The sequence below is a fragment of the Anolis sagrei genome, chromosome 6 (genome assembly GCF_037176765.1).
Source record: "Anolis sagrei isolate rAnoSag1 chromosome 6, rAnoSag1.mat, whole genome shotgun sequence".
Taxonomy (NCBI): Eukaryota; Metazoa; Chordata; class Lepidosauria; order Squamata; family Dactyloidae; genus Anolis; species Anolis sagrei.
In genome coordinates, this window is record NC_090026.1 from 67,335,131 (window position 1) to 67,350,973 (window position 15,843).

The 15,843-nt window shown below is 38.5% G+C and overlaps 1 protein-coding gene across 5 annotated transcripts in view; it reads left to right on the forward strand.

Annotated features, from left to right (window-relative positions):
• Positions 1–15,843, forward strand: part of GLI3 (GLI family zinc finger 3) — a 264,261-nt gene that overhangs the window by 124,386 nt on the left and 124,032 nt on the right. For all 5 annotated transcript variants that reach the window (XM_060781580.2, XM_060781581.2, XM_067470174.1 and 2 more), the window contains one exon: positions 180–212. In XM_060781580.2, the coding sequence (XP_060637563.2) occupies positions 180–212 (33 nt within the window). The remainder of the gene's footprint in view (positions 1–179; positions 213–15,843) is intronic.

Below are 15,843 nucleotides of genomic sequence, written 5' to 3' on the forward strand. Positions count from 1 at the left end.
ATTTCATTGGTACAACAAAAGTTTTCTAAAGATCTATTCTGAAATTACAGACAGATAACTAAGGCAACAAGGGATTGAAAATAGCAGGTTTAGAGTGCTTTCTTTTGCTATTAAAGTGTGTAATTTTTAAAGAATTAAAAAAAATTAAATCATACTATTTCCTTTGTTGTTTTTTTCAGATTCAGCCTCTGCTTTGAATTCTATAAAGTACTGTAAGTACATTTCTTTGTTGTACATTCTTTATAACAGTTAACATATATTTGCAATTATATGTTGCTATCTGAAATGTACAGGTCTGTTATTTTACCTTAAATTTACCATTTAATATGCTACATCTCCTATCTAAAAGATATTTGAAATAATCATTTGCAGAATTATTTCCCCAATATTATTGCTAGGGCTTCTCTCTAAGTTCTTCACATACTTTATCCAAGGATAACCCTCACTGACCCTGCTGCCACAGACATTATTTTGGAGATCTCCTTTGGTGAAATTTCAGTGATAATTGAAATCTGAAGTGAAAACTAACTAGAAAGAGACATCTGATTATAGTATTTTACACTCTGAGCTGTAAATCAAGAATGGACAATAACTGTTCTGTTACCTTAGTGGGTACTGATGCAAAAGCCTTACAAAGTTATATTGTTCATGATTGTTCTCTTGAAGTACTCAATTCTCCCCTTATAGGCTATTTTGCAGTTATATGTCACTCTGTTTAAGTTTGTTTAAGTTTTAAGTCTCAAACCTTTGAGGAGGGCAGCCCATCAGAGCACTGTCTTATTCTGTATGGCTTGAAAATGACTCTTGACCATGGCAGCCTTCTCGATTAATTTCTGTACCTATGAAGCTTCCTTATATAGAAATGAATCTAATCAAGTATTGCCAATTTTGATTGGTAGCAGCGTTCTAAGGTGTCAGACAGAGAAGCTTCAGAGCCCTCCGATAGGCTATGATTGTTTTAACTGAGGAAAACAAGATTAAAATTGGCATGAAAATATATGCTTTATGAATAAACCAGAGTTCATGGGAAAAGGATAACAGAAAATGATTTAAGACAACACAAGAAAGAAAATACAGGACATGACTGTTTACTGGAAATAGTTGTTTCATGTTAAGAACAATATCGAGCAGGGATCCCCAAACTAAGGTCTGGGGCCAGATACAGCTCTCCAAGGTCATTTACCCGGCCCTTGCTCAGGGTCAACCTAAGTCTGAAATAACTTGAAAGCACACAACAACAACAACAACAACAAAAACAACAATCCTATCTCATCAGCCAAAAGCAGGCACACACTTCCCATTGAAATACTAATAAATTTATATTTGTTAAAATTGTTCTTCATTTTAATTATTGTTTTAAGTGTTTTTTGCACTACAAATAAGATATGTGCAGTGCGCATAGGAATTCGTTTGTGTTTTTTTCAAATTATAATCTGGCCCTCCAAGAGTTTGAGAGCCTGTGACCTGGCCCTCTGTTTAAAATGTTTGAGGACCACTGATCTAGAGACTACATTACATCTAGTCCTGTTATTGCTATGTGGACTGGGCAAATCTACACCTTCCCAGTATACTGGGGCCGATACAGTGTGGAGTATGCCGGATCAGCCATGGTGTGGCCTTGGCCACTTTGGAGGCAGAGGGAAATTCCGAATGCAGTTGAGCATCACCAGGTGGCCACTGTAACGGTCCCCTCCCATCCTCCATGTCATGACAGTTTCTGGATGGCATCACGTGCAGTGACATCAGCCAGGACAACAGTGTGCCAAGGGAGGGGGAAATTTCCCCTGTCTCCCACCCTTCCCTGATTGCCCCATGGTCTTGCTTGATGTCACTGAAGGCAACGACAAACAGGTAGAACCCATTTATGGGCAGAGACGGCTGCAATGCAGAGTGCAGGAAGACTATATGCTCATCTAGTGAATGATAAATCTTTTCAGTTGGTTTACAGAAAATTCAAAACAAAAATGATTATGGAGAAATAATGTAAGTGATATATTAGTCTCATTTGAAAGCACTTGCTTTTTAAAAAAAATATATAGACACGTTATGATCCCAGTCCTATGACTTCTTGCACACCACTTTGAAATTAGGGTATGTAAACAGTTGCACCAAATAATACTGCCCTCTTTCTGTTGTGACAGTGTGGTAGTCATGCAGTGAGATAGGGTGATGCAAATATTTACAATTTTACATGAAGATGGAGTGCCTTCAAGAAACCATAAAACAGTGCTTCATTTCCCCCCTAAAAGCCTAAGGGAATAAAATAATTCAGTGGATGTGAACCAAAAGATTGGAAAAATGACCAAATAATGTATCTGTCAAATCATTTTACTAATGTTCAAGTTGAGGTTTTGCCCCTTGGAAATCTAAGGAAGTGGTATTTCCACATCCTTCTAGTCACACACACAAAAGTATCCTGGCAGGCAGCCAATTTCTTCATTTTCTTTATCTCTGATCCAAGTGCCAATTTCTTTGCTCTTTTGGTTTCTCTCCCTTGTCATTCCCTTTGTGCATTTGCTGCCTTTCAGTTCTATAAGCAGTTCTGCAAAACGTGGGGCTCTTTACTTTATCACTTTGCCCCCATGTATGTTTATTATATATATATATTTAAAAATGCTTTGTGCTAACCTCTTTTGCTATGGGCAAATGATGATGATTGTGCCAATAAAAGACAAATTATCAAATGCAGTATTTTGAAAATGTGTAAAATCTGTACAGAATAATTGCTGAACTGCAAAAATTCTGTCAAACCAGGGTTGTTCCTGTCATAGTTGCCTTATGAACATGAAAAAAAATATCTTCATCTTTTTTCTCATTAGTTAAATAGTCATATAAATGTGAGGTTTCCATTATTATTATTATTATTATCATTATTATTATTTCTATTTATACCCACTTTTTTTCTCCACAAAGGAGACCATTATTATGACTTATGTTGAATAGTGTGTGTGGGTGCGGGGGAGGGGACAAGACTTTCATTATTTGCTTTTCGTAAACATTCCAGTGCAAAAAGGCCACAATTATTGTAAAACTTACATTGTTTCTGCTATCTGGTTTTGTCTAATGGCAATAATAACATACACCTAGAAGAAAACACTGAGCATACAGTTAACTTTCTTTGTTCAGACCATGCTATCAAGAACTGGATAGTTAAACTTGTGTGACTGAGTGACAATTAATACTGACCATGGCTTTTGGACTGTAGACCATGTTTTCAAAAGGCAATACAAGTTCAGAAGGTAAAAGAGTGTAGACCATGCTTTCAGAAGGTAAATAGGTAAAGTGTTATAATGAATTCATATTATTTAAAAGCACCAGATTAAACCACAATAATGATTTCTAGTAAATTATTCAGGATATAAATATAAAATCAGACATTAAAACTTGGATAATAGTTAAAAATAAGGTAGAGTTAATAAACATGCCAAATCTTTCAGAGGGATGTCAAAAAGCAAAAGCTCTATCATCTATTAAATGAGTATAGAGTAGACTATTTCTTAGTTAAATAGATAGATATTCCATAGATATATATACACTCCAATTGCCTCATTTCCAACAGACCTCTGAAGAAGCCTCTGAGAAAGCTTACTATAGATGCAGGCAAAACGTCAGGAGAAAATGCAATTGGAAAATGGCCATACAGCCTGAAAAAACTCACAGCAACCCAGTGATTCCGGCAATGAAATACAGATAGAGTAGAACCTTTATTTTCCCAAGGCCTTAGGCTCTTTCCCCCATCAGTGGAGGTGGTTGTCTGGTACTTCTCTGGTCAGGAAGGAGTTCTGCTGTCACAGAGAATGTCCCACTTTCTCAGCAATTGGTAGGTGGGAAGCAAGCGCTAGCTGTGCTAAAAAGAGAAACTCCATCAGGCTCCTTTCTTTACAGCAGTGGTTCTCAACCTGTTTTGGCCCACAACTTCCAGAAATCCCAGCCAGTTTACAAGCTGTTAGGATTTCTGGGAATTGAAGGCCAAAACATCTGGGGATCCACAAGTTGAGAACCAGTGCTTTACAGGCACATCTAACGTTCATTCCATTATGCTGCAGAAGAGGGGAATGTGATGGGAAACAGGACCATTCCTTTCAAACTCTTCTGAAAGACACCTCCCTGGAGGCTCTTTCACCTCTCCCCTCTAGTATGCTTTCTAGCTAGCTGAAACAGAGGAAAACATTGGGAGAAACGGTACCATCCCATCAGCTTTGCTAAAACACTGCTTGCTTCCTCTATTCCTTCCACATCTTGTTTTCCTTTTGTGTTATATCTGTGAAGTTGGTAAGTCCATAAACACAGGGACTACTGTTTTTCACCATTATGTTTTTTTCATAATCGACGCCATCACATATAAGTTGGATCCCCATTTTTTAGATGTCAAAATTTATATTTTACTATTCCTCGCCCAATAGTTGGACCCTTTATTCCCTTGCTTGCAAACCTGCCTAGCTGAATGAATGAATGGCACGACTCCCCTACACGCTTGCCCCCTTGAAGCTATGGAGAAAAGTGCGCAATGAAATATAGTATCTTTAAAAGCAAAATTAAAGCTGATTCTATTCAGAGAAGGATAATAAAATGCTATAAATAAATAACGCTGATAAAGGCTGTGTTTTATTGTGCTTTTTAGGCACTCAAGTCCAAAATGCTGAATCAATGTTTTGCAATATAAATTACAACTAAGGAGCACTTTCACTTCAAACACAACAAAGGAAAAGACGATTGCTTGCATTGTAGGAGAAGAATATTCTGAGACATGTTGTCCAACTCTGATCTAGGATTTAAATGGACTGAATGCTGATTGGATTAGCAAGGGCATATGTAACCTTTTGGCTAGAATTGTTAAATAAACTAATATTTTCCTAGTGCTCAGCAGTTTGAGCGCCATTCATTGTCACATTACCAATTTCTGAAATATATTCTTGGCAGATAATATGTGCCGGAAGATTAAACATGCTCTGCATAGTTTACCAGGGCATTCAACGAATAGCTGTGTCTGTTTTACTATATTTGGTTTTGATGGGTTTTCAAGTATTTCTGATTTAAGGTTGGAATTATGGCTGTCTTCTTGGGAATAGCATCTGATTCTGTGAATCCAACCAGTTACTTCTACCAAACTGACTTGTATCGCTTCACTTTAAAATGCACAAATACCATTTTTCTTCCTCTAAACTTTTTTCTATCTCTGACAGTAGACAGGAGAAGCAGCAGGATGTGACAGCAAATTTCATTCTTTTTGAAATGCTATGCTCTCTTAAGGGTGAATTCTCTTCTTTATAGGCAAGTGTAAATCCCAAAAGTATCAACAGGAGGTCTGTGTTTGAGGTGAAAGCAGAACTCATCTATCCATTAATCCTCCTCCTCTCTCCATGTTCATTTTAGTTGCATGCACTTAACATGTTTTGTGTTCATTTGTATGTATGTTCTAAATGAGGAACTAAAATTGAATACCCTTTTGCATCTTCCCTTTTTTATGTGCTGCAATATTTAATTGGAGTATATTTTTAAAAAAACACCCCTGAGTTAGTCAACAAGAAATCATAAAATTGACTTAAATATCACAAGATTTGAAAATTGTAAAAACTACAATACTTGCTTATTCAATTTCAGTCTTTGGCCATTAAGATGCCATGTTGTGAAAATCAGGCCTCTGAGATTACATTTAACCATATTTTAGAAATATTACGTGCTTGGACTGCAGTGGCTTAAAGATTCCGAGAGCTGTAGTTCAAAACAACTCTCCTAAACTCTGGATTTGATTTGTAACTTTAGAAATTCGAGTTAGAGTGCTGATAAGCAACAAGATTTGCTACAAGGATGCTGTGTTGGCACATTGATTTCTCCATACAGAAAGCCATTCCTTGGTACCATTATTTGCTCCATACTGAGGACTATTCCTTGGTACAGTTGTTCACTCCATACCGGGAGTTCTTCTTTTAGGGAAGCCTGTTTGACATGGGCTCTTCCGTGCCTTTAAATGGTACAAAGTCTTTGAATTCTTTCAGCCTGCGTGGTCCTCTCCAGTGGATGGTAAAGTGGTTCACATATTAGACTGCTTGGTTCCCATTTCTTCCAGAGGACTGTCCTTTTCCTCCCTCAAGCACTGCTTGATGCTGTATGTTGGGATTTCCAGTTCCTCTCTCAAACCCATCAATTAAGGAGTTTTTGAAGAGTTGTTAAAACTTATAGCCATCTGTGTGTGGTCTTCTTGCCTCGTAGAACCCATAACTGCTTCTGTCTCAACTGTCCAATAAGTCAGTTGAGTCTTTGGCTTCTTATGATCTATGATTGCTCATGTGAAAGACAGCTTTTTTAGTGGTAGCTACATCAAAAAGAACGTATGAGCTATGATCTTCTGCATAGTCATCCCTACCATTGCTTCAGTAGGAATAGCTTGGTCCAGTGAGAGGCCACTTTCTTTTTTTGTGGAAGATTGTGTTTATTCCCACCGAATAGGACATTCTCTCTGTGTCCATCAGAACCCTGCTGTTGGCTTGGTGTGTCCTCTGCACTGTTTCTAATCAATGTCTTGCTGAGTTGGTTTTAGCGACTCTTCCACTGGTGTATGCAATTATAGGGAAACCCCTCCTGCACAGGCGGGAGGTTACTCAGCTGTGGCAGTGGCAGTATTGACTATGTCTTGATATGAATTTCTCTAAATGGCATCCATACACTGCTATTTGAATAGGACCATTAACTTTCATATTTGCCAAAGACGTATATGTTCCCATTGGATGCTACCATGGGAAGATTGTGCCCTTTTCCTGTAAGGCAGTGGTTCTCAACCTGTGGGTCCCTAAGTGTTTTGGCCTACAACTCCCAGAAATCCCAGCCAGTTTACCAGTTGTTAGGACTTCTGGGAATTGAAGGCCAAAACATCTGGAGACCCAAAGGTTGAAACCCCCTGCTGTAAGGCATGACACTCATTCCTCCTGTGATTAGTAGTTTGCTAGTCTGACCAAGGGCAAGATGGATGGATGGCATACTTGAAGTGACTGGGTTGACCTTGAAGGAGTTGGGGGTGGTGACGGCCAACAGGGAGCTCTGGCATGGGCTGGTCCATGAGGTCATGAAGAGTCAGAAGCAACTGAACAAATGAACAACAAGTCTGCCATTTGTGTGATTCACAGAGACAAGGAAGAAGGAGGACAGGTTGTTTACGGGTAGTTCTTTGAGTGGTCATCTGTGAAATCACTGAACCCTATCCATTCTCCCCTTGTCATGTCCTGCCTCTCTTTAGAACCTTGACTGCTCCTTTCACATCAATTGAACTGAGAATTAGGAGGGAATTGTGAGGGTGTGGCATACAGAGGGTGGACAGGACTACAACCAAAATGTTTCAATACAACTCTAGAAGATTCCTAATGGTTCTCTGCACAGCCACTGGATAACCTATTTATGTGACTTCACAGATGACCACTTGAGGAACCATTTATAGGTAAGCACCAGTAGGCACCACAAATGCCAGATCAATCGAGCAAGGTAAGGGTCATAGTAGAGCAGCACCAACTTGGTTCTGGCACTACTCAGCTTTGTGCCCACCTTCCAAGTCCCGAGCTGGCAAAAGGCATGCCCTGATGATATATCTAGGATATGGATCTCCCTATGATTTAGATTCCTGCTTACTAGTATTGAACTGATAGTTTCGGTTCTTGCATTTTAGCTCCCTGTGCAGTTCAGTTTGTTAAATGATTCTGTTTATTTGTATAATGAGCTTTTTTTAAAAAAAAAAATACAGTATTTTACAAAACCTGTTGTTAAAGCATCGCCATTATTCTTACTGAGAAGAAATGGATAGAAATCTGGTAGAATAGAATACTTCGGTCAGTATAGCTGCCAGAAGAAGAAAAATGTTTTCTCCAGAGTCTTACATTATTTCTATAATTAAAGACAAGATCTGAGGCCCATAATTTTACTATTGCCTGTATATAAGAATAGTGCTATTTCTTTGCAGGCTAATGTATTACATCTAGTTGTGTGGCAATAATGACATTAATTTACTGTTTGGAATCAGGCAACTATCAGGGAATGCACTTTCAAATTCCCCTTCCTTAGCCCACATAACAGCATGGATAATCAGCAGAGGGTTTTGGCCCCTGCAGATAATCTCTTCAGGGTTATCACTTACTTAACAAATGGATGTGTGAAGTATTTGTAAAAAGGCTTTTTGAAGTGAAGTTCCACATGGTTGCGGCTTAGAGATGAAGACATAGAAATGTTTACACAGGGGCAGAGGGTTTGGTCTACCCAGTGTGGCTCTTCTCAAGTGCTAGTATTCTAAAGTTAAACTGTTTGCCTTTCTAATGAAGTGAACTGTTTGTTTGAAATATGTGGTAGGAGGTATTTAAATAAGGCCTAAAGTAAACTGTAGTGCTGTCCAAATATGCCCCCTGCATATCTGCTTTGTAGAAGGATGGAAAACAAATTGGCTACAGCTTACCTCGGGGAAGAGCAGTTAAGGGAACTGTTTAAATAATAAAAGGCAGGGCTAAAGCGGATATTGCCAGGGTTTCTTACAGGCCTTCTGCGACAATCATTCCTCATACTAGGGATTCCTCAGGGCTCTTCTAGGAAAGACAGAGTTGCTGCTAGAATTCAACATTGTTTTTATTATTTAAAATGAAGATTTTTTCTTATTCCTTGTGGAAATGTGAGCTATACTTAAAACAATAATTCCTAATGTACTACAATCTTATGGGAGAGCATGTGTGTTGTTCATTTTTTTTTTGAGATTCAGCTCTGTCTAAATAAGTGTCTAAATATATGCATTTTTTTTTTTACCTAAAGTCAGATGAAAATTAAGAATGTGGCATCAAATGTTAATCCATACTGTGATGTCTGAGGAAGATAGTTACAGATCAAGCTGACCGACTAGCAGATTAATGTTACAAACTTGCATAATAGATATGGGGAGTTTCTAGGAACCAAAACTTTGCCAAGCCTTTAAATGTGTGAATTATTCTTCTGCAATCTCTTTTACCTCTGTTCCATCGATATTTGCACCCAATACCAAGTTTGTTTCCCTCTCTACCCCCAAAGTGTTTCTCCCTCTCTCTTGTGCATGCATGCACATACACAAACACATATGGCACCTTCAAATCCAATCCCTTTGATCCCTTTCAATTAATTTTCTCACCTGAACACTTTTCGTTTACTTTAATCTATTTTTTTAATGTTTCATTTGTCCCTATTTACTAAGATTAGTAAGAACAGCACTCTTAGTTGGTTCTTTCCCAGGTCTCTCCCAGCAGTTAACAAATAGAAAACCAAATTAGATGTGATAACAGCATATCTTAATGCTTAAATGTAGACTTGATATTCACATTGAGGGGAGTGAGATGTAAATAATGGAAGGAAAGCTGTGTTTACTATGTCTGCTCTCCAAGGGCCTTTCTCTCAGCCAAAGAATAATATCAGAACATAAGAAACGGTAGCTATTTGGACATAGATATTTAGATAACATCTGGATAATATATATGAATATTTGAACAATATTTTGCTTTTATGTAAATACGTTTGTCTTCAGCTCCAAGCTGCAGCTGGAGGATGGGAGAAACAAAAGAAAAGCCATAGGCAGCAGAGTTCGCTCCCCCTCACTCCTGGTTCTCCATTTGGTGATCCTCCCCTCAAATCCATGTTATCAGGGCATGGTCTTTATTATATGAGCCTGACTACCACGTATGATCTGTGCTCAAGGAGACCTTGGAGAGATTGCTGCAAGGAGCACTGGAAAGGTGGAAGTCTTGGAACCAACACTTTGCACCTGTCAATCCAGGAAGGGCAGTATGGTGATATGTATGTATGCATGCATATGTGTGTATAGTCCCATTTCCACTCTGGGATGAAAGGTGAGATAAAAATAAAGGAAATAAATTAAATAAACTCTTTGGATAAATTGACTGGGGAGCTGGTGGAACCTTAACTCAGAGCTTAGAATCAAACAAACATTTCAGAGAAATGAAATCACAAGCAGAAGATTTTTTAAAAGAAATACCAGCACCAGATTTTAAGGAGAGCGATAATTTCATGGGAGTTCAAGGCCATCCAGAACAGCATTCATGTCAAAATGACTGAAATCCTGCCTGATTTCTTGCAAGTTTCATACAAAGATTTCAGCTAGGAAGTTGATAAAATCTATCAACTGCATTCCTATGAGACCAGACAGAGAAACCTTCACAAAGATGTGGTGGCTAATTTCATAAGATCACAAATTTATGGTTTGATTGTACATCAACTGAACATGTTTATGATTAGATAATATCAGAGGAGGAGAGACAAAGAAGGGGACCAAATACATGGAGAAGAGAAGGAGGAGGACAAGAACTTTTGATGAAGACTTGTGAATTAGCTGAGATGGATAAATTTACCAGGCTAAATTTACAGGAGGTTTAGGACAGTGATTAGTGTCCATTTGTGTGTGTGTGTGTTTTTGTCTTTTACTGTTGAATGGTCAGTGGACTAGTCAATACTAGGCCTGGGTAACAACGCAAAAATTTGTTTCTAAAATCGATTTGTAATTGGGGGGTTTTTTTGTTTCGATATTTAAAATAATTACAAAACTTTCCCCAAAAAAAGTTTCGGTATTTACGAAATTTCGTAAATATTTACAAAACATTTTGTAAAGATGGCGCCCTTTTTTTTCCAATATTTTTAAAATATTTTTTAAATTTAATTATTAATTTAGTAGAATAGGGATTAATTATTATTAATTATTATTAAGGAGGGAAGGCAGGCACTCACTCTGGCGGGCCCTCTCGCTCGCCGCTCGCTCGCCCCTCTCGCTCGCCGCTCGCTATTATTATTAATAGGCAATGCTAAGCAAGCTGGCCAATTGCAACATTCAGGCAGGAAGCAGCCAGACCATGAAGCTGCAAGGCCATTCGATGCTCATCAAGCTGGCCAGCTGCAACATTCACGCTTGCCTCCAGCAGACAAGAGTTCTTCCTCCCACCCTGAACATTATTCCACAGATATATATCAACCCCCACTTGCCTAGTTTCCAACAGACCTCACAACCTCTGAGGATGCCTGCCATAGATGTGGGTGAAATGTCAGGAGAGAGTGCTTCCGCCCCTCTCGCTCACCGCTCGCTCGCCCCTCTCGCTCGCCCCTCTCAGCAAGCATCGGCAGGCGGCCATCTTACGTATTTCCGAAATGGACGGAAATACAAAATTTTTTGGCGCCTGCCGTTTTGATATTTAAAAACACTTCCAGGTTAAAAAAATGTTTTGTAATCGTTTCGTAATTCAAAAATTAACGAATTTTTTAACGAATTACGAATTAACGAAACGAATTGACCAGCCCTAGTCAATACGCTTTACTTTTTTTACCTAAGCCGTAAACATTTGTTTTCAGGGGAAATTGCAACAGTGTAGCTAAAGATAGACCATTTTAGAGCATTTAGCAGCAGCTGTATTAAAACAGAGTTGACTTTTTTTGGAAATTGGACATGAAACCATTGTTGCTTTCTTGAGTTTCTTTGCTTACTTTCTTGTTTGGGTGAAAAGTTAGTCATGGTGAATATATCAATATGTGGGTAGTTCATGGAGGAACAAAGGCAGACCAGAATGCCTGTTTGGAGGAGGGGAGAGACAAATTGGTTTTTCTCACAGCAGAGGGAGGGGGTTCTTTTTGTCAGTTTTCTGGCAGAGTCCAATTTGTCATTTTCTTGCAGAGAGCACATTATTAGGTTTAAGAATATGAGAAGGGCCTGGAAGTTAAGAAAAAAGGGCCTGTGGCGAATAAGATCTCCACTTCTTCCAGGGAAAGTCCACTTTCAAATAGCATAATGACATGGACAAAATGTTTCACTTGTTTCTGTTTTCTTTTCTTGAGACTATATCCACACGCTTGTGAGGTAGAACTGTGCATAATTTAAAAGAGATGCTGGAGCTTTTGATTAAGAGGGAAACTTGTATCCCAGCCCTGTCAAATTTCTCTGGATCCCCTATAGATAAAATGCATGCTTATTATTCATTCTTTTTGAATGCATAAATTTGTCTAATTTTGAACAAGCACTGGTCATCCACCTTATTAAAAAGATGCCACAGATGAATCTTTATTAAAGATTTTTGCATCTTCATTCGGACTTCACCCATCTTCTGTACTCAATTGAAATAATTCAGTTAATAGGTCTGATAGGATCCCAGTGCTGTCTAGCATGGAAAGCCAATTGGTTATATTCAGGTATCATATATTTCTTTTTACATCTTTTAAATCTTAGAAGTATAGCACAAAGTTTGTGTCTTAGCACTGAGCCATGGCTCAATCTTGGCTTTTCACATACCTTCTGGATAGAGGATTGATTCTCAATATTAAGGAGACTAAGTGGGGATGACTGATAGGTGGAAAGATTCACTTTGCTTTCCTTGCAATGCGTAGTCTGTCTTTTAATGTGGAAACTATGCATTGGGAGTGACGGTATTAGATTGATCATTTATGATGCGATGTATCAGTGGAGGCAGGCAGGCATGATAGAAAACAGGCAAGGATTTGAGGTGACCCTGCTTGAATGGAGACAATGCATCTTTTCAACTCTTAAACGTGTGTAGCTTCCAGTACACTCATGCCCCCAGAGTATAGGAGGGCACACTGCACGAGCTGACCGTGGAATTAAGGTGACTATGAATATATTATACATTACCAAAGAAGAAAGGTACTGCTTCTTTATCAGTGATAATACATGCCCAGGACTGGCATAAGTAGTAAAAGAAGTGCCATGTCATCCTTAAAGTACATAAAATCTGAATGCATCATGTACCAAAATAATTCAGTGGTGACGATAGCAACATACTATGGTGCATATCATGAGAAGATTTGTCTCATTAGATAAGACAACAATGTTTGGTACAGTAGAAAATAGTAGGAAAAGAGGAAGACTGCAAGAATCCATGACCCTGAATTTGCAAGATGACAAGGTGGCAACGTGACAACTTTATGAATTTGATATCTCTGAGTTGCCATAAGTTGGAAGACGATGTGATGGCAATTATCTCAACAAAATGATGATGGCTTCAACAAGTCTTTAGAACTTTATTCTGCTGAACTTCCTTTGCTGCCAAAATCGGTTTTGAATAATGTGTTGTTTGGGATTGGCATTTCTTTTTTTTCTTCCATTCATTTTTTACCTTAGCTTGTTTTTTCCACATTCTCAGAAATTGCCTAAAAAGGCTGTAATGGCTAAATGTCTGCAGTATAATTATGACAGCTCACATTATAGTTGTATAATTCAACAAAATGTAACTATCTTCCTTTAAAAAAATAAATTTTCTAAGCTGCCCCCCACACTCTGAACCTTCTGTTTTAGTGAGTATACTCTACTCTTTGAATATATTCTATACATATAAGAACATTCCTTACATTTTTATGATTTCTGTCCTTAGTAACTAGAAATAGAATATAACTGTTCACACACACAGTCTTTATTGTCATACAACAACAAAATCACAACACAGGTATATACAAAAAAGGAAGACACAGATAAAAATAAACTATGTCTAAAAGTTATTAATACCAAGCATAAAAATTGCAGCAGTCTCACAAAAGAATGGATAAAAGTTGTTCAGAAGATATGAAATTTTATAACACCCTTGCCATTGAGAACACTCTGAAAAATGGAATTCCTGTATTTCAGCTATATATTATCATATTTGGGGCAAACAAATAAAGAATGATGAAGTGTTTGAACAGAAACCAAGTCACTAGAACGTTCCACTTTTTATATATCTCTCATCGAAAAGAGCTGATGGCAACACATTACAACTTGTAGTCACCAAAGCTCACCTCTGGGTGGAATTAATCAAAATGCAAAGATTTTTTGCTATGACTCCATGTTTGCATGGAATTAATGATGGTAGGGGAAACCAGTTGTTTTGCTGCAAGAGTCAGATTAAAGTCAAGATGCAAAATTGTTGAAGGCTTTCATGGCTGGAATCACTGGGTTGTTGTAGGTTTTTTCAGGCTATATGGCCATGTGAAAAATGCCTTTAGAACATGGCCATATAGCCCGAAAAAACCTACAACAACTCAAGATGCAAAAGTCTGCTCTTGACTGACTTGCAGGCTTCCACATTTGTGAACATTAAGAGTGCTTCCAAAGACAGGCCACTTGCTTCAATTTTTCTGAGAATCAAAGTATACCATTCTGAAATAAAATGATCTGATAACAGAGAGGGAATATAGCGCTCAGGATCTGCTTAAAATGGTATATGCAGCCAGAATTTTATAGCTCTAATCCACGCCAAAGTTTCAAGACTGGTTTGACCCATCTCAGTGCACAGAACGGCAAAAGGCACACATCTAAGAAGCTCCATTAGTTTCCAGAGAAACTTGGAATGTAGTGCACTAAATGATTTATTAGAATCATAGAGTTGGAAGAGACCTCATGGGCCATCTAGTCCAACCCCCTGCCAAGTAGCAGGAATATTGCATTCAAAGCACCCCTGGCAGATGGCCATCCCGCCTCTGTTTAAAAGATTCCAAAGAAGGAACTTCCACCACACTCTGGAGCAGAGAGTTCCACTGCTGAACAGCTCTCACAATCAGGAATTGTGCAGAAATTGATTGCAGAAATCCAAATAGAGGAGCCATACAATAACAGAGAATCCAGACCTAGCTCTGTGACTTTTCCTTTGTTCCTCCCCTGCCTCTGGTGGAGGAACTTGGAAGGGAACAAGGCAAGGCTTCAGAAAGAGGGAAAAGCACAGTTTCTTTGGTAATACAAATTGGCTGCCAGCAGCTGCACATTTCCATGCGGGCTTGGAGTGGGAGGGGGAGGAGAGGGGCAGTGTGGAGCCCCTCAGTATGCTTTGTGGAGCCCCGAGGGCTCTACGGAGCACACTTTGAGAACCACTCTCTTGTACTATTAAGTCTGATATACTGTCATCCTTTGATGTGTTTCTTGCAAAAAAAGCTGCATCAGCCTTATATTTTTGTAAGTAGTCAGAAAGCCACCTTTGCTTCAAAACCAAATGCTTTGTATTGTTACTGCAAGAGTACAGAGAAATAAGAAGGCTCTGTGTTTCTTACGGTAGTATGGCAGAGCAGACAATAGTACTGGTACTAATACTGGCATCAGAATCTTGGGTGCACTTCTACATGTCTTCCAATAGGTAAATGTTGAAACAAGAGATATTTTCATGCCATCTACCTTTTCCTTTAGTGTCCCTCTCCCAGTGTTTTTGATCCCTCTTATCAATTTCCACACCCCTTGGTTCCATATCTGTTACAATAACCTGTGTTTTAAATTGTGATGTTAAACTATTTTCTAATCTAATTTTAAATAACTACTTCACTGGGGAGCTGTGCTTCCCCTCCCAGGATGCTTGTGCCCCAATTTGTTCTGATCAGTGACCGTAATAAAGTTTTGTTGTTGTTTTGTTGTTGTTGTCATGCCATCTAGTGATAAAGCCAACTGACACTCTAGCCTTCAGCTGATGGGTTTTATGAATATGTATTCTACTTTTAAAAATATTCTGTGATGGCTATGCATTTTTTCTACCATTGGTATGCTTCAAATTACATTTGTCATTCTAACTGCCTAGCAAAATCCTTTGTGACCCATACTGTCAGTAGTTTGCAGTAGCTGAACCATTGTTTTAAAAACAGGAAAATACTCAGAATCTTTTGATGGTAATTCACTCTTTGGTTTGGGGAGATTCTAGTCCACTGCTCGGACTAGCACTGCTCGGACTTCCCAGAGCAGCTTCATACACAGTCTTCCATTTTCAATCTACCATCCATTTCATTTCAGTTCAAATTATCCTGTCCCCACCCTTTCAATTTGGCAATCTTTCTTCTTCTAGTAGGACTGTAATAAGAAATATAAAATAAGTCAGTAGGGAACCAAGCAGG